The sequence below is a fragment of the Heteronotia binoei genome, chromosome 13 (assembly GCF_032191835.1).
Source record: "Heteronotia binoei isolate CCM8104 ecotype False Entrance Well chromosome 13, APGP_CSIRO_Hbin_v1, whole genome shotgun sequence".
Classification (NCBI taxonomy): Eukaryota; Metazoa; Chordata; class Lepidosauria; order Squamata; family Gekkonidae; genus Heteronotia; species Heteronotia binoei.
Window position 1 is genome coordinate 5,383,354 of NC_083235.1, and position 22,182 is coordinate 5,405,535.

General features: G+C 49.2%; 1 protein-coding gene across 3 annotated transcripts in view; it reads right to left on the reverse strand.

Moving 5' to 3' along the window:
• Positions 1-340: 340 nt before the first annotated feature.
• Positions 341-22,182, reverse strand: part of PDE4A (phosphodiesterase 4A) — a 593,319-nt gene continuing 571,477 nt past the window's right edge. For all 3 annotated transcript variants that reach the window (XM_060252691.1, XM_060252692.1, XM_060252693.1), the window contains 8 exons: positions 16,044-16,222; positions 12,079-12,177; positions 10,004-10,168; positions 8,799-8,898; positions 7,619-7,773; positions 6,524-6,646; positions 3,729-3,911; positions 341-840 (listed from right to left, as the gene is read on the reverse strand). In XM_060252691.1, coding sequence (XP_060108674.1) covers positions 475-840; positions 3,729-3,911; positions 6,524-6,646; positions 7,619-7,773; positions 8,799-8,898; positions 10,004-10,168; positions 12,079-12,177; positions 16,044-16,222 — 1,370 coding nt within the window. In that variant the 3' untranslated portion in view covers positions 341-474. The remainder of the gene's footprint in view (positions 841-3,728; positions 3,912-6,523; positions 6,647-7,618; positions 7,774-8,798; positions 8,899-10,003; positions 10,169-12,078; positions 12,178-16,043; positions 16,223-22,182) is intronic.

Genomic DNA, 22,182 nt, shown 5'->3' on the forward strand with positions numbered 1-22,182 from the left:
GGCTCTTGGAGCAGAATTCCCCACCGCCTGTTTGCTCACTTAAAAAAATGGCTTAAAATACGTCTTTAAAAAAAAAAAAAAAGATTCCATCCGTTTTGCTTCTGCTGCTCCTCACGAGCGCCCTCCTGCTCCAGGCTGCGTCAGTCCGATTAACAAAATAAAATATATATATTTAAAAAAAACCGAGCAACCATGTGGAGGGGAAGAAAAAAAATACAACTTAAAGATAAGCGTCTGTCTGGAGTGCATGGGCTGATCGTGGCAGCCATCGGCTGCTGCCCCCTGCTGGGCCATCCTGGTTCTACAGTTGCTGTGTGTATATTCCCTTTTTTTTTGTTGGTTTTCTTTTTATAAAAAATACAATAAAAATAAAAAAATGAGTTTCTTTTTATCCCCGCCCTCCCCCTTGCGCCTCGGTGTGTGTGTGTGTGGGTGTTTTTTTAACGCTTTCCGGCAGTCCCGTCTCCCCCACAGTCATGACTCGCTGGGAGACGTGTCATTCACTGTGTCGTCCGTCAGTCCGTCCTGCCCTTCCAGGGACTCGTGGGGGTGCTCCTCCGTCGCCGTGTAGTAGCTGTTGTCCTCGTCGCCGGGGCTGCTGTGCTCCCCCTCCGAGTCCTCCCCTTCCTCCTCCAGAGTCAGTTCGAACTGGAATTTCTCCAGACAGGTTTCGTCATCCTTCTCCGCGTCGTCTGGAGGCGGGGAAGGGCTCTGGGGGATCATGCTGTGGTACCAGTCCCTGTTGTCCTCCAGGGTGTCCAAAATGTCTTGTGCATCCGGATGGACCAAGTCTGCCCAGGTCTCCCATAGCGGGTGCACGATGTAGTCGATGAACCCCACCTGGGGGAGGAGCAGACGGGACAAGAGACGGAGGTGAGCGGCAAGGAGGACGAGGGGAAAAACTAATTGCCAGCGATAATTTAAAAAGGAGATGGCGGAGTTTTCCACATACATTATTTCTTTTATGCTTTTTACAGTATTTGAGATCCTTTAAGCCAAGGGGTGGGGAACGTCAGGCCCGAGGGCCGTTTGTGGCCCTCGAGATCACATAGAGCTTTTTCACACAGTCTATGTATTCCGGTATGGAAGCTGGTCAGTTACTGAACAGTAACGGGTTTCTGCTGGCATTTCAGACAGACCCGATTCAGTAACTGGCTGCTACCAGAATACTCTCACCTTTTCACACACTCCCGCGGCTGTCCCGGTAGTGAGGCGTGCCTGAGTCGTTACAAACAAAGAGCAGCTTCTTCCACTTTTCAACCCCTCCTTCCGGGTTGAAATCGCTATGGAGTGCTGTGTGAAATGTCCAGTATCTAACCCGGGAGCAGTTTTCGCGCCCTTCTTCGCCTGCCGGCGCGCGATCTCTGGCGTTTTTTTTTTTTGGAACGTCGGGCTAAGATCGCTATAGCGCTATAGCGACATATCACAACAGCAGCACCATAGGGATGCCTGGATTGCATTAAGATGCCAGAGATCGCCGCCGCTGAAGCTTGGTAACTTATCTCAATGGAGCCTAGCCATCTCTATGGTGGTGCTGTTGTGATACAATGCTATAGCGCCCGACGTTCCCCCCCCCCAAAAAAGCCGGAGATCACACGCCGGCAGGCGAAAACGGCTGGCGCTGGTGGAAGCGAGATAAAAGCGGAACAGTGTGAAATGGCTTGCTTCAATTACGGAACCCTACCGGGAAAAAAACCATGTGTCTGAAAACTCCCATCCCTGTCTCGGATTACTGAAAGGCGGCACAATACCGACTCCCTTCCGGCTTCCACTGGTAAGTGTGAAAAGGGCCTTGGTCTGGCCCTCATGGATTGCTGGGTCGAGCCTCTCTCTCTCTCTCACTCTCTCTCTCTTTCATGGGCATTGTGAAGGACTGATGCTGAGGTATGTGGGTGCCTTTAAAGGTCTACTGGAAGCAGCTGAAGGGAGGGAGGGGTGGCAGGGGTGGGAGCTAGCTACCACCAGTTCAATTTGCACGTGATCATCCCAGATGGTGTGGCCTGATATGCTAATGAGTGTGTGACCTAATATGCTAATATTAGGGGATATGGTCTAATATGCCTGGACCCAGATATTTGCCTAGGGCAGCAGGCTGGTGTGTGCCGGCCTGAATTGTTCTCCCTCGGCGGAGCACTGTTTTTTAAAAGTTGGTAATTTTATATGGCCTGTGAATGGTGTTATAAATATCCAAAATGGCAGAAAAAAGGTTCACCACCCCTGCTTTATGCAGTTTTATTTCTAGTTTCCAATCTATTTTTTGACCTTGTTGCTGTTCTTATTTATGCTGCATAGTTTTATTGTTTCCCCCTCTTTCTTTTAATTATGATATCGTTTCGCTTGGATGTGGTTTATTTAATCTTGCTGTGAAAAAGCCTCGGTTGCCCCATTGGCCAGCTGGGAGAAGACGTTTCTCTCTTTAAATCACTTCTCCAAGTCAAGCAAGCCAGCAGCTTGGAAATGTGTTTAAAGTTAAAGTTGCTTACTTTCCCCTTCTCCCTCCCCACATCTATTTCCTTCCTTCCTTCCTTCCTTCCTTCCTTCCTTCCTTCCTTCCTTCCTTCCTTCCTTCCTTCCTTCCTTCCCGCTGAACATGAGTCAACAGTGTGATGTTGTGGCTAAAAAGGCAAAGGCAATTTTGGGCTGTATCAACAGAAGTTGGGCTGTATCAACAGAAGTTGGGTTGTATCAACAGAAGTCTAGTGTCCAGATCACGTGAAGTGATGGTATTGCTTTACTCTGCTCTGATAAAACCTCACCTGGAGGTTCGACTGCGGGGTGACATGATAGAGGTTTACAAGATTATGCATGGGATGGAGAAAGCAGAGAAAGAAGTCCTTTTCTCCCTTTCTCACAATACGAGAACTCGTGGGCATTCAATTAAATTGCTGAGCAGTCAGGTTAAAACGGATAAAAGGAAGTCCTTCTTCACTCAAAGGGTGATGAACATGTGGAATTCACTGCCACAGGAGGTGGTGGCAGCTACAACCATAGCCAGCACGAAGATGGTGAGGGGTCTGGAGACTAAGTCCTATGAGGAAAGGCTGAAGGAACTGGGGATGTTTAGCCTGGAGAGGAGGCAGCTGAGAAGTGATATGATCACCATCTTCAAGTACTTGAAGGGCTATCATCTAGAGGATGGTATAGAATTGTTTTCTGTGGCCCCGACAGGTAGGACCAGAACCAATGGGTTGAAATTAAATCCAAAGAGTTTCCGGCTCAACATTAAGAAGAACTTCTTGACCATTAGAGCAGTTCCTCAGTGGAACAGGCTTCCTCCTTGGGAGGTGGTGGGCTCTCCTTCCTTGGAGGCTTTTAAGCAGAGGCTAGATGGCCATATGATAGCAATGAGGATCCTGTGAATTTGGGGGGAGGTATTTGTGAGTTTCCTGTATGGTGCAGGAGGTTGTACTAGATGACCCTAGAGAATCCAACTTAGAATCATAGAGTTGAACTCTATGATTCCTTCCTTCCTGTCTTGTGGTTCTCAAACATCTGACACTTTTTCTATATCAGGGGTGGCCAAAGGTGGCTCTCCAGATTTTTTTTTTGCCTACACATCCCATCAGCCCCAGCCATTGGCCATGCTGGCTGGGGCTGATGGGATTTGTAGGCAAAAAAACATCTGGAGAGCTACCCTCGGCCACCCCTGTTCTATATGGCTCTTACTAAGTCTTTCTTGCCCTGGCTGGAGGTCGAGGGGGAGGGAAAAGGGAGACCGTCGTGCTCACCTGCGACTTCTCCACGGAGGCGGTGTGCTTGTCACACATGGGGCTGATCTCCATGCCTCGCTCCCGTTCTTTGTCCCCCTGCCGGAAGAACTCCTCCATGATCCGGTCCGTCCACTGCCGGTACAGCTCCAGCGGTTTCGTCGGGTTGCTCAGGTCGGCACAGTGAACCATGTTGCGTAGTACCTGGCGGGGAAGGAGAGACACGAGGGCTGTCAAAACACCCCACCCTTTGCTTTCCGGCCGCTGGCCCAGAGGGCAGGAAAAATATCCAGAACCTCAGGATTACCGAGAAAGGGTGTGTGGGGACCAGGAGTCCGCCGAAAGGAGGAAGCAAGAATGACCAGGGGCTTTTTTGTTGTTGTTGCAGGAACTCCTTTGCCTATTAGGCTACGCCCCCCTGATGTAGCCAATCCTCTAAGAGCTTACAGGGCTCTTAATGCAGGGCCTACTGTCAGCTCCAGAAGGACAGTCTACATCAAGGACGGGTAGCCTAATAGGCAAAGGAGTTCCTGCTACAAAAAAAGCCCTAAGAATGACCGAAAAGGGTGACGTGTGTACCACTTGACAGCAATGCTGATTCTGTGAATCAGGCGGATCGGTGCTTCGCGGAGGGACAGTGGCTCAGTGGTAGAGCACCTGCTTGGTAAGCAGAAGGTCCTAGGTTCAATCCCTGGCATCTCCAACTCAAAAGGGTCCAGGCAAAGAGGCGTGGAAATCCTCAGCTGGAGACTCTGGAGAGCCGCTGCCAGTCTGAGAAGACAAGACTGACTTTGATGGACCCAGGAGGGTCTGATTCAGTATAAGGCAGCTTCAGATGTTCGTTCTCGTGGCCCTTTCTTACACGCCCAGGGAAATGCCACTTTGGGGCCAGGCAGCTGTTTTTCTCCAGGCCAGTTTGACCCAGGGATCCTGGAGGATTTTTGCCATCTTCTGGGCGCGGAGCAGGGCTCACTGGGTGCGGCGGAGAGACATTTATGAACTTCCTGCATCGTGCAGGGGGTTGGACTAGATCAGGGGCGGCCAAACCGCGGCTCGGCAGCCGCATGTGGCTCTTTCACACATGGTGTGTGGCTCTGGAAGCCTTTGCTCTTTTAAATCACTTCTCCCAAGCCAGCCAGAGACTTGGAGAATTCATTTAAAGTTGCTCTCCTTCCACCTCCCTCTCCCTCTGCCATCTATTTGCCTTCCTTCCTCTCCCTGTCTTGCGGTCCTCAGACATCTGACGTTTATTCGATGTGGCTCTTACCTTAAGCAGGTTTGGCCAGCCCTGGGCTAGATGACCCTGGAGCAGGGATGGTCAAACTTCCTTAACAAAAGAGCCACATAGAATAAACCTCAGATGTTTGAGAGCGACAGGACAGGAGGGAGGGAGGAAGGAAAATAGATGGGGAAAGGAGGAGGGAGGAAGAGGTGCAAAGAAAGCAACTTTAACTTTAAATGACTTCTCTAAGCCAGGGGTGGCCAAGGGTAGCTCTCCAGATGTTTTTTTGCCTACAACTCCCATCAGCCCCAGCCAGCATGGCCAATGGCTGGGGCTGATGGGAGTTGTAGGCAAAAAACATCTGGAGAGCTACCCTTGGCCACCCCTGCTCTAAGCCACTGGTTGGCTTGGCTTGGAGAAGTGATTTAAAGAGAGAAATGCCTTCTTCAAGCCAGCCGACAGGGCAGTGGGAGCTTCAAGAGCCACACAATCTATGTGAAAGAGCCACATGTGGCTCCCGAGCCACAGTTTGGCCACCCCTGCCCTGGAAGTTCCTTCCAATTCTGTGATTCCCTGCGGCCCAACATGTCTTGCCCCTCTCACTGCAATGGCGACCCCGGCAGAGTTATCGCCCCCTTGGGCTGTCACCCCAGCACTTTTCTCAGTTGCCTCCTGTCATGACCCTGGGCCTAGCGAGGCCTGCAGGCCCCAGGGAAGCCTGCTTAGGAGTTACTGGGGAAAGCCTACATCTCCCAGGATTCCCTCTGTCCCTGATTGGATAGCAAGGGGTTTGGAGGGAAACAGGCCCAGAGAGAGGTGGGGCCTGGGAGGAGAATATAAAGGCGAAGAACAGGAAGTGGGTGTTCTTTCCCTGGAAGGCCGAGCTAGAGGTAGGCTGTGCCTGGAGAGCTTGAGCAGGGGAAAGCTCCCTCACCCAAGGGAAGGGGTGAGTCGTGGTTAGTAGTTTAGGGGGTGTTCTTTCCCTGGAAGGCTGAGCTGAAGGTAGGCTGTGCCTGAAGAGCGTGAGCCAGGGAAAACTCCCTCATCCAAGGGAAGGGGTGAGTCCTGGTTAGTAGTTTAGGGGGTGTTCTTTCCCTGGAAGGCTGAGCTGGAGGTAGGCTGTGCCTGAAGAGCTTGAGCAGGGGAAAGCTCCCTCATCCAAGGGAAGGAGTGAGTGATGGTTAGTAGTTTAGGGGGTGTTCTTTCCCTGGAAGGCTGAGCTGGAGGTAGGCTGTGCCTGAAGAGCTTGAGCAGGGGAAAACTCCCTCATCCAAGGGAAGGGGTGAGTGCTGGTTAGTAGTTTAGGGACTGTAAGTTCAGACGTTAGGTCTTTTGTTTATTTTCCCTTCAGCCTTTTACTGTTTCATGCATCTTGTTAATTTATATTGCACTGCAATAAACCTCTTTATTGTTGTTCACTCTGCCTGGTCCTCACGCCTATTATTTGGCCTAAGTTACAAGAGGCCTGAAGGGCTTGGGAGGGAACTCTGGGCCTTCTCAAGGGGAAAACCCTTAGCCCACAGTGGTGGCAGCAATTGGTTACAGCCGGCCAAAGCCCCTCCCCCTGCCATGGGATACCCCCAGCTTTGCCCACCTGTATCCTGTCTGTGTAGTTGTCGAGCAGCAAGACCCCAGAGCTGGTCACTTTCTTGGTCTCCACCATCGTCTTGAGATCTGCCAAGAGGCTCATGTGTTTGGACATGTCAGTCGCCAGGACCTGCGGAAGAAGCGGGCTGTGAGTTTTGTCCTAGGGCATTCCCTCTAAGCTGAGTTAGCGTGAGGAAGGTCACAGTGTATTAGCCCCCGGCTCGCATGTTTTTGTCTTAGCTCAGGAAAAACGATCCCAGAGCAAACAAATTCATGCGGCGGCTCACAACTTTAATGCCAGGAGCTCACAAAGTAGAATTTTTGCTCACGAGACTCCACAGTTTAGAAGAAGAAAAAGAGATTGGATTTATACCCTGCCCTTCACTATCCAAAGGAGTCTCAGAGCAGTTTACAATCTCCTTCCCTTCCTCTCCTCACAACAGACATGCTGTGAGCAGTGTTTCCTCAAAGCTGAGTTAGTGTGAGCTAGCTCAGTTTTTTAGCCTCTGGCTCACACATTTTTGTCAGGAAAAATGGCCCCAGAGCAAACTAATTTATGCAGTAGCTCACAACTTTAATGCCATGAAGTAGAATTTTTGCTCACAAGACTCTGCAGTTTAGAGGGACCATTGCCTGTGAGGTGGGCAGGGCTGAGAGAGCTCTGACAGAAACTGCTCTTGAGAGGAACAGCGTTGAGAGAACTTGAGGAGTGGGGAATCAAACCTGGTTCTCCCAGATAAGAGTCCACACACTTAACCACTACACCAAACATTTAGCGATGCACTTAAACCGCTACACCAAACTAGAGGGAGTATCAGTGGAGGGGTGGGGGTAAAGAGTAGCCAAAGGGTCAATATTACTGATTTTACTGCTCCAAATCCCAAAAATCTGACCGAATACTGACAGAAAAACTGATAATGACTGAACTTTGATTTCAGCCTATAGGAAAATTAACATTTTAAAAGAAAAACTGGGATTTTGTTACAAAAAAATTATCAACTATCCTCCACGCTCCCATAGCCAACCATCACACACATGAAGCTGCTGCCCCAAAGGAAAGGCCACTGGCTCTCGGAAGCCGGCGGGGCGTCTGGGCTCTCACCATGTCGATGACCATCTTGCGCAAGGTCTGCCGCTGCCGCTTGGTGAGGTTCTGGAAGATGTCGCAGTTCTCCTCCTGGAGCAGCTTGAAGCCCACGGCCAGGTGGTGGTTCTCCAGCACCGACTCGTCGTTGTACATCAGCGCCAGCTCCGAATCTGTCGAGGGAGGGGAGCCACCGGAAAGGGTCACGGGGGGAGCAGAGGAAACGAACACACATGCTCTGCTCTCTCACTGTTGGCCCAACCCTCCCCCCCTTCACGGCCTACTACTGGGTGTGCTTCCTGAAGCCCGCAGGGATGAGAGGCGTTACAGAAAGGGGCAAAGAACCCCCAAAATACTGAGGCTGGGAAGAGGGTGCTTGTTCTACGGAAGAGATGATGCTTCCTGAATTCTGGAAGTCTTCCTTTGACCAACAGCTTTCTTTCTTTCTTTCTTTCTTTCTTTCTTTCTTTCTTTCTTTCTTTCTTTCTTTCTTTCTTTCTTTCTTTCTTTCTTTCTTTCTTTCTTTCTTTCTTTCCTTCCTTCTTTCTTTCCCTTCCTTCCTTCCATCCATCAGCTATCTATCTATCTATCTATCTATCTATCTATCTATCTATCTATCTATCTATCTATCTATCTATCTATCATCTATCTATCTATCTATCTATCTTCTTCTTCATCATCATCATCATCTCTCTGTCTGTGTCTGTCTGATCGTTATTGTCTGTCTGTCCGTCTATGTCTGTCATCTCTGTCTGTCCATCCATCTTTTCTTTCCACTTCCTTCCTTCCTTCTATTAGAAAACTGTAATCTCCCCTTGCAGGGGTTTGAATATTCTTTTTTTTCCTACAATAAGCATGACGTTTTTGCTTTAGCCCATCTGTGACAGAGGTAAGCTCCAATTAACTATCATGAAACCTCATACACAGTAATGAGTTATCCTTGCTTTGGGGTTTCTTAGTGGCAGACACCTGTCCCCCTTGAGGTGATCTACAATTCTTGGAGGGCATTTAAAACTGCGGGTGCCACGGATCGGTGCGCGGGGCCATGCAGGTTTGCCACAGACAGGGCACGCCTTCTGATCTCTCCCTCCCCACAGACACCCTCTCCCCCCTCCACCTGGTGTCACGCCCCCTACCCCTCTTCCCCCGCAAGACCCCTTTGTCCCTCCCCTCTGCCCGCAGAGTCGAGAGCACTCACTGGTGTTGATCAAGAACTGGTTGGAGACCCCTGGGTGGTCCACGTCGTGAATGGCAGCGGCAAACAAGGCAGCCAGGATCTCCAGGTCGGTGAAGACGGCCTGAAAGGGACAGGAAGGGGAGAGGAGGTTGCCGGGTGCCCCTGCCTCTTTTCACGGGGCATCCGGCCAACAAAGGCAGGTTCATTTTCATGGACCCTCTCCTTCCGCGGGTCCCTGTGTGCCAGCTACATTAGTCAGGCGGCCATCTGATCTACCAAGCCTGACTCTTACAAGTTCCAGCCCTGTAGCTGCAACAGACAGAGACTTCTCTGACAAGCAGGAATCGAACCCTCAGACTAGAGATGTGAAGGCCCGGAAAAGTTCAGAACCCCCCCCCCCCGTTTTTTCCCCATTTTTTTCCTGAAGCCTTTTTTGTTTTGTTTTTCTAAAAAAATTGGAAAAATGGGGGGGAAAAAGAACAGAAAAAAAATTGACCATGGAACGTTTTATTTTAACATGGTGAATAAAATATTTTTAAGACAAGGTGTTCAGATATTTTCCAAAGCCTTTCTAAAAAATACGTTTGGTATCAGGTTATTCTAATTTCTCTGCACCGGGGACAAGCAAGTCCTAGGTCATGCCCAGTCATTGGAACTTAGTCCTAAACTCCTTTCTATACACTTCCCCTCTCTTCAATTCTTTTTATGAGAATGAGTTTTTTATTTTTATTTAATACTGCGGAGAGGAAATATGAATCATTGTTACTCCTGGATTTTTAAAACTTGTTTTGCGGAGATTTTTTTGGTCTGTTCCACAGAAACCAGTCAACCGTTCCGATCGTTGCTCCGTTTGTTACGAATACAAATAAATATTTTAAAAGTAAATTCTGTTTGCAATAATGGTTTGGATACACTATATTTTTAATACGCTAGCTGCGATAATTTCATGCCAGGTAAAACTGTCCATAGTGATATTTTATGTTCCTCAAGTAACAGAACGACATTCAATCCGGAAAAGAAAAAAAAGGGCTTATGTAGCATATTTTTTTTTCGATTTTCCCAAAAATTTCCGTTTTTTCCAAGGGGAAAAAAAACGGAATAAAACCTGGGGTTTTTTTCCCGAGCTTCAAAATTTCCAGAAATTTTATATCTCTACCTCAGAGTGACTGGACTCCAAAATCAGGATAACCCCTCCCCATTTGTCCACCACCGGAGACGGAGCTTACATCCAAAGCGGGCGTGGACAGGAGGACGTGCGTGGACTGCATGACGTCAGCCGCGTGGAGGCTGTTGTGGTAGGCGACGTCGGCGTGGTAGTGGTCTTCCAGCGTCATGATGTAGGTGACTAAGGTGTCCACGGGGATCTTGAACGTCTTCAGCAAGTCTCGCTCCTGCGGGGGGGGGGGGGGCGGAGAGACACATTTGTAGGTTTCAGTCCCACACGAGCTGGGGTCATTTTGTAGAAAAAGAGGTGCCGGAGCTCATTAGCACAACTCAACTGCATAACTCATTTGCATATGCCACACACCCCTGATATCACTGGAAGGGGTACTAAATTAGATCCGCTCAACATCTACCGTAAAGTGCTTCTTGAATTCGAACGGTCGTCATAAAACCTGACTCCCAGGGGTGGGATTCTAGCAGGAGCTCCTTTGCATATTAGGCCACGCACCCGTGATGTAGCCAATCCTCCAAGAGCTTAACAAGGCATTTTTTGTAAGCTCTTCGAGGACTGGCTACATCAGGGGTGCATGGCCAATACGCAAAGGAGCTCCTGCTAGAATCCCACCCCTGCTTACTCCCATCATATTTTTAAAATTACTTTCTCCTCTGTGGCCACAGTGGCATGAGGAAGATTTCCATTGTCCACTTGGTTTTGGTTATTTCCTCATTTTTGTGGGGAAAATGAAGTCTGATTTGACAGATTTGAAGTCTGTCAAATCTTAACAGTTGAGCAAAATTCTCACAGGGGGTTCGAACAATTGAGCCCAGAAGCCAGTATTTTTTTTGGGGGGGGGTGGTGGTTTAAGAAGAAAGAGCAGAATAAAATTTAGAGGTTCCGGAGCTCCCAAAATGAGGCCTGCACATGAGGAGGCAGAATTAAAACGTTGGAAGGGGCTTTGAGACCACTAAGTCCAACCTCCTGCACCACACGGGATGACCTAAATTAGGGGCCCCCAACATGGTGCCCATGCGCCAAGGAGTCCACCAACCCCCTTCCTGAAGCCCATGAGGTGTGTTTTTAGAAAGTGGGTGAATCCAGGCAGGGCTCTTCCACAGCAAAGCTTCTGATTGGCCACTGGAGATGCGATTGGCTGTGCAGTGTTTTTTTTTAAAAAACCACTGCTTTGGCAGCAGCTGCCACCACCGCACCAGGATCTTCATTGTCTGACTGGAAGTCAGCTGTGGGAGCCATTTTGCGGCAGGCTCTGCCTCCTGTGGCAGCCATTTTGTGGCTGCGTCCACCACACTGTGTCAAAATTCCAAAGGTGCCTTCAGGCTCAAAAAGGTTGGAGACCCCTGGCCTAAAGCTTCCCTAATAGATAATCGTCCAACCTCTGCTTCATTGTGTCCAAGGAAGGAGAGCCCAACGAATCCCTGGGCAACTGATCCCACCCATGAACCACCGTTAAAAACAACATCTCCCATTCCCACTGCCTTTCTTCTTAAGACTTAGTCTCCAGATCTCAGGAGGTCAGCCAGCAGGCCAAAACTACAGAACCCCTCCTGCTCTTGCCAAGCACCAAGAAGATGGAGCATCACTGCCCCAGACAAAAGAGAAGCCATGTTGGATCAGGCCAGTTGCCCGTCCAGTCCAACACTCTGTGTCACACAGAGGCCAAAACCCAGGGGTTGTCAGGAGGCCCCCCAGTGGGGCCAGAACTCCAGAAGATCTCCCACTTGCCCCCCAAGCACCAAGAAGATAGAGCATCATTGCCTCAAACATAAGAACGTAAGTGAAGCCATGTTAGATCAGGTCAGTGACCCATCCAATCCAATACGCTTATGTCTCACAGTGGCCAAAACCCAGGTGCCATCAGAAGGTCCATCGGCGTGGCCAGAACTCCAGAAGCCCTCCCACTATTGCCCCCAAGCACCAAGAAGACAGAGCATCACTGCTCCAGACATAAAAGAAGCCACGCTGGACCTAGCCAATGGCTCATCCAGTCCAACACTGTGTCACACAGTGGCCAAAATCCAGGAATGAAGCTCAACTGTCTTGTTTATTTAAAGCAGTTAGGGGGGAGCTCCACTCCATACCTGGAGGCAGAGAGGAGCTCTGCAACGTTAGGATACGCACCTGAAATATTGTGTACATGATACAGCTGAGCGACCGATTGTTGGAGTACTTGGAGACCCGGAAAATGTTAAGGCCCCATTTGTTCAGGTTTTCTAGTTCCTGGAAGAGACACAAAGGAAAAAAGTTGGGCAGGCCCCATGACACAGAGAGATCTCGAGAAGGAAGGTAGGTCTTGGCAGCACAGACTTCAGGGAACACAGCGAACCACAGTTTGCTTGAGCTATGGTTGATTTGTAGAACCGAGGATTCGTACAGCGGACGATTGTTCAAACCCCGGTTCGCCTCAACGAATGCTCCCTACATACTGTTTGCTCTTTTCTTCTCTTCCTTACAGAGTCTTGTGGGTACCTAAGCCTGTACTGGCTGTACAGTGATTAAAAGGAAAATTATGTGTAACGGGGGATCATAAGAGCATAAGAGAAGCCATGTTGGATCAGGCCAATGGCCCATCCAGTCCAACACTCTGTGTCACATAAGAACATAAGAGAAGCCATGTTGGATCAGGCCAATGGCCCATCCAGTCCAACACTCTGTGTCACAGAAGAACAGAAGAGAAGCCATGTTGGATCAGGCCAATGGCCCCTCCAGTCCAACACTCTGTGTCACAGAAGAACATAAGAGAAGCCATGTTGGATCAGGCCACTGGCCCCTCCAGTCCAACACTCTGTGTCACATAAGAGCATAAGAGAAGCCATGTTGGATCAGGCCAATGGCCCATCCAGTCCAACACTCTGTGTCATATAATGGCCAAAAAAACCAAGCGCCATCAGGAGGTCTACCAGCAGGGCTAGAACTTCAGAAGCCCTCTTAATGTGATCCCCCAAGCACCAGTGAGACACAGCATCACTGCCGCAGACATAAGAACATAAGAGAAGCCATGCTGGATCAGGCCAATGGCCCCTCCAGTCCAACACCCTGTGTCACACAGTGGCCAAAACCCAGGGGCCATCGGGAGGTCCACCAGTGGGACAAGAACTCCAGAAGCCCTCCCACTGTTGCCCCCAAGGACCAAGACAGAACATTACTGTCCCAAGGCATAAGAACATAAGCCATGTTGGATCAGGCCAATGGCCCATCCTGTCTAACACTCTGCCAAAACCCAGGGACCATCAGGAAGTCCCCCAGCGGGGCCAGAACTCCAGAAGCCCTCCCACTGTTGCCCCCCAAGCAGTGGCAGACTGGGTCTAAAAATACTGGTTGCCAGGAGACAAAGGGGGCCCACCCACAACTATAAGGCTATCATTTCATTTTTATAAAAAATAAATAAATTTTCAAAAAACACAAAAGGGGGAAAAGGTACAATTGAAACTTTTGCAAAATAAATGTATATACGTTTTTAGTAATGACAGTGTACATATATTGTACATTTTACTGGCAGTATGCAGTAGATATTAAATGTCAATACAGATTGCCTTTTCTCCAGGGGAGCTGATCTCTGCCAGCTGGAGATCAGTTGTAAAAGCGGGAGATCCCCAGGTCCCACCTGGAAGCTGGCAACCCTGAATCCAATGTCAATTTTAGTTGCATTACAGTAATCATATTGGAACTTCTATTATATTTTCAAGCGACTAAAAGGACGTTAACATTTTTAACATATTGTCTAATGTTTAAGGGGGCCCACTTGCCAACAGGCAAGCTGACGCCCTGGCCAGTCCGCCACTGCCCCCAAGCACCAAGAATACAGAGCATCACTTGCCCCAGACATAAGAATCATAGAGTTGGAAGGGACCTCCAGGGTCATCTAGTCAAACCCCCAGACCAGAAGAGAAGCCATGTTGGATCAGACTAATGGCCCATCCTGTCCAACACTCTGTGTCATACAATGGCCAAAAAAACCAAGTGCCAGCAGAAGGTCCATCAGTGGGGTCAGAACTCCAGAAGCCCTCCCACTTTGCCCCCACCAGCACCAAGAAGTCGATGCATCACTGCCCCAGACATGAGAACCTAAGAGAAGCCATGTTGGATCAGGCCAGTGGCTCATCCAGTCCCACGCTGTGCGTCACACAATGGCCAAAAATCAGGTGCCACCAGGAGGTCCATCAGCGGGGCCAGGACGCTAGAAGCCCTCCCACTGTTGCCCCTCCCAAGCATCAAGAATACAGAGCATCACTGCCCCAGACATAAGAACCTAAGAGAAGCCATGTTGGATCAGGCCAGTAGCCCATCCAGTCCAACGCTCTGTGTCACACAATGGTCAAAAAACCCAGGTGCCATCAGGAGGTCCATCGGTGGGGCTAGGATCAACGCAAGGACTGCGGGTTCCCTGTGGGAGCTCAGCTCTGAAGCTCCGCAGGGACCCAGTTTGTGGTGAGGGGAAAGGAGGGGTGTCAACCTTTCCTCTTTCCCTCGAGCAGCCCTCCGGAAGACATTTTGGGTTAGGTGGGGGTGGCTGAAGCCTCTCCCCGCCGTAATGCGATCCTGATTGAAACGGGGCCCCTGTGCCGCTTCAGGATTCGAGTTCCGCTGACCATTCCCTGTTGCGTGCGGCGCTTAGCCCAGCTCTGCATTTGTCCATTACGAGAAGCCACAGTTCAGATTCGTGGTGTTTCGTAAAGCAATGCCGAGCCACAATTTTTGATCCTGGCTTTGGACCGACCCACAGCGCAGCGGCTCGTGTTTGGACGATCCCATCAACCGCAATTTGTTTAATTAAACTGTGGTTTCACCCGTTGTCTGAACCGAGCCACTGGAAGCTAAGGAGAGAGCCGGACAAGGAATTCTGTTTTATCCTCCAACTGAGGCCTGAGCTGGTATTCTAGCCCTGGGTGTCACGAGGCTGCCCCATCCATTCTGTTTACAGTTCTGCAGCCAAGGGGACTGGAAAGACTGTAGAGCAGGGGTGGACAAATGGTGGTTTGGGAGCCACATGTGGCTCTTTCACACATGTCGCGTGGCTCTCAAAGCCTCCACCACCCCCTCAGCCGACTTGGAGAAAGCATTTGTCTCTTTAAATCCCTTCTCCATGCCAAGCCAGCTGGCAGCTTGAAGAATGCATTTAAAGTTAAAGTTGCTTTCTGTCCATCTCTCCTTCCCTTATCCTTCCTTCCCCTCTCCTTCCCTTATGGCTTTCACGCATCTGACATTTATTCTATGCGGCTATTACGTTAAGCAAGTTTGGCCACCCCGGCCCCAGGGCAACCCACGACTCTCGCTCGGTTCTGCAGATATGCAAGCTCTCCCCATGGTCTCTAAAGAAATGTCGTTTTGGAAAAGCAGTTCTTGTCTTTGAGCCAGCATGTTCCCAATTTAAATGTCTCTCTTTCAATCACTTCTCCACGCCAAGCCAGCTGGCAGCTTGGAGAATGCATTTGAAGTTAAAGTTGCTTTCTTTCCACCTCTCCTTCCCCTATCCTCTTCCTTCCTATGGTCTAGGACCTGCCTACCTGAGGGACCGTCTCTCCCCACATGTTCCCCAGAGAGTACTGAGATCGGGAACTCAAAACCTCCTCGTCGTCCCCGGGCCAAAGGAAGCCCGCTTGAAATCTACTAGGGATAGGGCCTTCTCTGTAATGGCCCCTTCCTGGTGGAACCAGCTGCTGGAAGAGGTGAGGGCCCTGCGGGATCTTGCCCAATTCCGCAGGGCCTGTAAGACAGTCCTCTTCCGGCTGGCTTACAACTAACCGGCACCTGAAACTGAGTGTAGTTTTATAAGACTGCTGTATGTTTTTAATGCTTTAACTGTGTAAACTGTGTAAAATGTTTAAATTTTTATATTTTTATGTTAGATTTTATATGCTGTAAGCCGCCCTGAGCCACCTGGTGGGAAGGGCGGGATATAAATCGCAAATAAACTAAACTAAAACTAAACTTCCTTGCTCCTAGCTCTCAAACATCTGACGTGTGTTCCACGTGGCTCTTCCGTTAAGCAAGTGTGGCCACCCCTGACCTGGCGTAGCTCATGACTCGTGAGTGACCCACGCCCCACCGCCTCCCCTGACCCCCCGTCATGCCGCCCCAAAGCTCACCTTACTGAGCTGCTCCTCCTGGTCGGTTTTGATCCCGAAGCGAGGGATGCTGGAGTTGGTGAGGCTGGAGCTGTGCATGAGTTTCTTCACCCCGCTGATCTGGCACATGGGCTGCTGCCGCTTCTTCTTCTCCCTCTCTTTCTGTGTTGGGGACGGGATCTCCACATCGTTCTGCTTGTCTGGAGACAAAAAGAGGGAGCCGCTCAGAGAGAGATCGGGGGACGAGGGAAGAAGACTGGGCCAGAACCTCTCCGGCTCGCTGGTTTCATTCAGGGGTGTCGGACTTATTTGTTATGATCCTGGGCCTAGTGAGGCCTACAGGCTCCAGAGAAGCCTGCCTCAGAGTTATTCCTAAAGCCTACATTTCCCCCAGGGTTGCCAATCCCCAGGTGGGGGCAGGGGATCTCCCAGTTTGGAGGCCCTCCCCCCGCTTCAGGGTCATCAGAAAGCGGGGGGGGGAGGGGAGGGAAATATAATAATATAATAATAATAATTTTTTATTTCTATCCCGCCCTCCCCGCCGGAGCAGGCTCAGGGCGGCTCACAACAGAAAACACACATTACATCAGTTATAATTATAAAACACGGTTAAAACAATTACAAAGTATTAAAATTCACATAACAGTATGGCGTTATAACAGGTTTCAATAATTTCAGAGTAAAAACATTTCAAGAATAAAAGCATTTCTAGCAGCATATCTAGTTTTGTCACAGTTTTTCCACTAATTTTTTCGCTAGGAACTCTGCTGGGAACTCTGTTATTCCCTATGGAGATTTATTCCCATAGAAAATCATGGAGAATTGATCCGTGGGTATCTGAGGCTCTGTGGGGGGGCTGTTTTTTTGGAGTAGAAGCACCAAATTTTCAGTATAGCATCTAGTGCCTCTCCCCAAAATACCCCCCAAGTTTCAAAAAGATTGGACCAGGGGGTCCAATTCTATGAGCCCCAAAAGAAGGTGCCCCTATCCTTCATTATTTCCTATGGAAGGAAGGCATTGAAAAGGTGTGCCGTCCCTTTAAATGTGATGGCCAGAACTCCCTTTAGAGTTCAATTATACTTGTCACAGCCTTGATCTTGGCTCCGCCCCCAATGTCTCCTGGCTCCGCCCCCAAAGTCTCCTGGCTCCACCCCCAAAGTCCCCAGATATTTTTTGAATTGGACTTGGCAACCCTAATTTTCCCCCTGTTTGGGTGGCAAGGTTTTGGAGGGAAACTAGCCCACAGAGGGGTGGGATCTGGGAAGAGAGCATAAAAGGGCCAAGCCCAGACAGGGTGTGTTCTTTCCTGGAGAGGCTGTAGGCAGGGAGGTTCTCTGTCTAGAGAGGGCTTTCTGGAAGAGGCAGCAGGAAATGCTCTTACCCAAGGGGGTGAGAGTGTTGGTTATTACAGTAGGGACTGTATAAGCAGACTTGCTCGTGGGCCTGACAGAAACCCTCTAAGGGCCTAATCCAGCCCCTGAGCTGCACGTTTGATACCCCTGGTTTAATTCTTAAAATAAATCTGTTTGTCTTAAAGGAGTATTTTTTTTCTTTATTGGCCGTTGTAGATCTTTCAGACTGTGTGGCTATGGTCTTGGCACTGTGACGAAGAAGAAGAAGACCACAGATTTACACCCCACCCTTCTCCCTGAATCAGAGTCTCAGAGCAGCTTACAATCTCCTTTATCTCCTTCCCCCACAACAGACACCCTGTGAGGTGGTTGGGGCTGAGAGAGCTTTCTCAGAAGCTGTCCTTTCAAGGACAACTCCTACAAGAGCTACGGTGGGTGGGGCTGAGAGAGCTCTCCCAGAAGCTGTCCTTTCAGGGACAGCTCCTACAAGAGCTATGGCGAACCCAAGGCCATTCCAGCAGCTGCAAGTGGAGGAGTGGGAAATGAAACCCGGTTCTCCCAAGTAAGAGTCCGACCACTTCACCACTACACCAAACTGGCTCTCTGACGTTTCTCCAGCAACTGTGACTGGCATCCTCAGAGGCGTAACCCAGAAAACTGGAGTTCTCTCTGGGTCAAACTGAGAAGTTGGTGGGCAGGTAATTTATATCTACTCAGGCAGGTGGGGTATGCTGAAAATTTGGTGCCTCTACCTCAAAAAGCAGCCCCCAGGAGCCCCAGATACCTGCATCAATTCTCCATTATACCCTGTGGGAATGGGTCTCCATTGGGAATAATGGAGTGCCCAGCAGACATTTCCCTCCCCCTTCGCTTTCTGATGACCCTAAAGCAGGGGGAGGGCCTCCAAATCGAGAGATCCCCTGCCCCCACCTGGGGATTAGGCCCAACAAAAGAGTCACACAAAAGGCAGAATGGAGAAAAAAAGCCATACGGCTCCGTGTATGTTCAGCTTACACTTCTTATGGCGGATGTATCCTTCAATAAAGGATGGTGATTCTGATAAGAACAAGAGCAGAGCGTCGGATGGAAGAGAAACATTTTGTGATGATTGAATACGCTTTTGCTGGCGGTAAAGCACGAAAGGGGGACAGGAAAAAAATAAAACCGATTGATTCTGTCGCGCTGCGCTACGGCTTGAAGCGGCTGCGGAAATAACACTTGAAAGCAACCCAAGAAAGAGAACGTATTTGGTGGGAATCTACGGAAACTTGGAATATTCCACCCTTTCTTCAAGGCTTATTGTTCTGTGCCTATATAATACACTGGAAGTGCAATAGAAGAGTGGTGAAACTGATTTATTGAAGGATACATCGACTATCATAACGCCCCTGTATAAATCGATGGTGCGGTCTCATTTGGAATACTGTGTGCAATTCTGGTCACCGCACCTTAAAAAGGATATTATAGCATTGGGGAAAGTCCAGAAAAGGGCAACTAAAATGATTCAAGGGTTGGAACACTTTCCCTATGAAGAAAGGTTAAAATGCTTTGGGCTCTTTAGCTTGGAGAAACGTCGACTGCGGGGTGACATGAAAGAGGTTGACAAGATTATGCGTGGGATGGAGAAAGTAGAGAAAGAAGTCCTTTCTTCCCTTTCTCACAATACAAGAACTTGTGAGCATTCAATGAATAAACTTTATTATGGTCATAGACCAATATCAAAGCTATAACACATCATGTGAAAACCCTCCTAAAATACAATAAAATAAAATACAATAAAACACAATAAAATACATAAAACTTTTCCCCAGCTATTCAGATCCAGGATAACTAAAATACATTTTACCGATTATAAAATCCAAAGTTGGTTCAAATGTATATAAAATCCTTTAAATCATAATATGTAAAAGCATATATAACCTAAAATTCAACAGTTCATACAAGACTGCAATTTTCTTGTTTCTTAGTATGGAACTTCACAAGGTAATGGCAGAATTTAGCTATCTGTCTAGAGATATATGGACTTGCATCCACCAAGAGTTTCTCCAAACACACCCCGTCCGTGTCTGCTATTGGATTAACTACAAACGGGGAGACAAACCTATCCCTATGTAATTGCTGGAATGGGCATCGAAAAAACATATCAGTCATCGACTCCACCTCTCCCATAGCGCAAGGGCAGTGTCGGTCTTCATACGGGATTTTTCTATATTTCCCTTCTAACACCTTTGAGGGCATGACTGCGCATCGAGCCAACGTAAACGCTCTTCTGTGAGCTGAAACCTCCAAATAAGAAAAGTACTTGGCCATCCTCATAACATATTCAGTAGGCGCCAAAAAAGAAGGGGCCTGTTCTAGATCCCTTTGTCTCTCTATATCACAAATTCTTTGTTTGATAATACTTTTTGCTTTGACATAACTCTGCGCCAAGAGGTTTTCAAGTGAAAATCCTATTGAGCAGTCAGGTTAAAACGGATAAAAGGAAGTCCTTCTTCACCCAAAGGGGGATTAACATGTGGAAACCACTGCCACAGCAGGTGGTGGCGGCTACAAGCATAGCCAGCTTCAAGAGGAGATTGGATAAAAATATGGAGCAGAGGTCCATCAGTGGCTACTAGCCATGGTATATATATGTGTGTGTGTGTGTGTGTATATATATATATATATATATATATATATATATATATATATATATATTGGCCACTGTGTGATACAGAGTGTTGGACTGGATGGGCCACTGGCCTGATCCAACATGGCTTCTCTTATGTTCTTATGTGACACAGAGTGTTGGACTGGAGGGGCCACTGGCCTGATCCAACATGGCTTCTCTTATGTTCTTATGTGACACAGAGTGTTGGACTGGAGGGGCCACTGGCCTGATCCAACATGGCTTCTCTTATGTTCTTATGTGACACAGAATGTTGGACTGGATGGGCCATTGGCCTGATCCAACATGGCTCTCTTATGTTATTCTGTGACACAGAGTGTTGTACTGGATGGGCCACTGGCCTGATGCAACAGGGCTTCTCTTATATTCTTATGTGACACAGAAGTTTGGACTGGATGGCCCACTGGCCTGATCCAACATGGCTTTTCTTATGTGACACAGAGTGTTGGACTGGAGGGGCCACTGGCCTGATCCGACATGGCTTCTCTTGTGTTCTTATAAGAAGTGTGTGTAAGCTGAACATACACAGAGCTGTTGGGCTTTTTTTCTCCATCCCACCTGCGGATTGGCATTGGCAACCCTAGTCCCCCCCCCCCCCCCATGACAGTGATGCTATCAGTGCAGGGGACATAGCTTTGCCTAGAGTGCCAGACAATCTAGGCGTATCCCAGAGAAGATGGTCGCAGAAGGTAAGAGGAAGGGAATCCAGTGCCCCTCCCCCAAATACCCTCCACGTTTTAAAAGGATTGGACAAGGGGGTCCAATTCTATGAGCACCCAAAGTAGGTCCCCCCGTCCTTTGTTCTTTCCCATGGAGGGAAGGCATTTATAAGGGGTGCGGTCCCTTTAAATGTGACGGCCGGAACTCCCGATGGAGTTCAATTGTGCTTGTCACAATCTTGCTCCTGACTCCACCCCCAGTGTCTCCTGGCTCCACCCCCAAAGTCTCCTGGCTCCACCCGCACTCCACAGATATTTCTTGAAATGGACTTGGCAAACCTAGGGGGCAATTTGGCACCCCCAGAAAGTTGGTGCCCTTGGCCAGGGGGTCCCCAACCACCGGTCCCCTGGACTGATCCCGGTCCGTGGCCTGTTAGCAACCGGGCCGTGAGTCGTATAATTATTTCATTATATATTACAATATAGTAATCAATGATAATAATAATAAGATGACACTGGATTTATAGCCTGCCCTCCACTCCAAATTTCAGAGTCTCAGAGCAGCTCACAAGCTCCTTTACATTTCTCCCCCCACAACAGACACCCTGTGAGGTGGGAGAGGCTGAGCGAGCTCTCCCCAGAAACTGCCCTTTCAAGGACAGCTCTGCCAGAGCTCTGCCTGATCCAAGTCCATTCCCCAGCTGCAAATGGAGGAATGGGGAATCAAACCCAGCTCTCCCAGATAAGAGTCCACCAAGACACCAAACTTCTCAGAGTCTCAGAGCGGCCCATCTCCTTTACCTTCCTCCCCCACAACAGACACCCTGTGAGGTGAGTGGGGCTGAGAGGGCTCTCCCAGAAGCTGCCCTTTCAAAGACAGAGTCTCAGACCGGCCTACAATCTCCTTTATCTTCTTCCCCCACAACAGACACCCAGTGAGGTGGGTGGGGCTGAGAGAGCTCTGAAAGAAGCTGCCCTTTCAAGGGCAATTCCTATGGCTGACCCAAGGCCATTCCAGCAGCTGCAAGTGGAGAAGTGGGGAATCAAACCCCGGTTCTCCCAGATAAGAGAGCTCTGGCTGAACCAAGGCCATTCCAGCAGCTGCAAGAGGAGGAGTGGAGAATCAAACCCGGTTCTCCCAGATAAGAGAGCTCTGGCTGATCCAAGGCCATTCCAGCAGGTGCAAGTGGAGGAGAGGGGAATCAAACCCGGTTCTCCCAGATAAGAGAGCTCTTGCTGACCCAAGGCCATTCCAGCAGGTGCAAGTGAAGGAGGGGGGAATCAAACCCGGTTCTCCCAGATAAGAGAGCTCTGGCTGACCCAACGCCATTCCAGCAGCTGCGAGTGGAGGAGTGGGGAATCAAACCCAGTTCTCCCAGATAAGAGAGCTCTGGCTGACCCAAGGCCATTCCAGCAGCTGCGAGTGGAGGAATGGGGAATCAAACCCGGTTCTCCCAGATAATAGAGCTCTGGCTGACCCA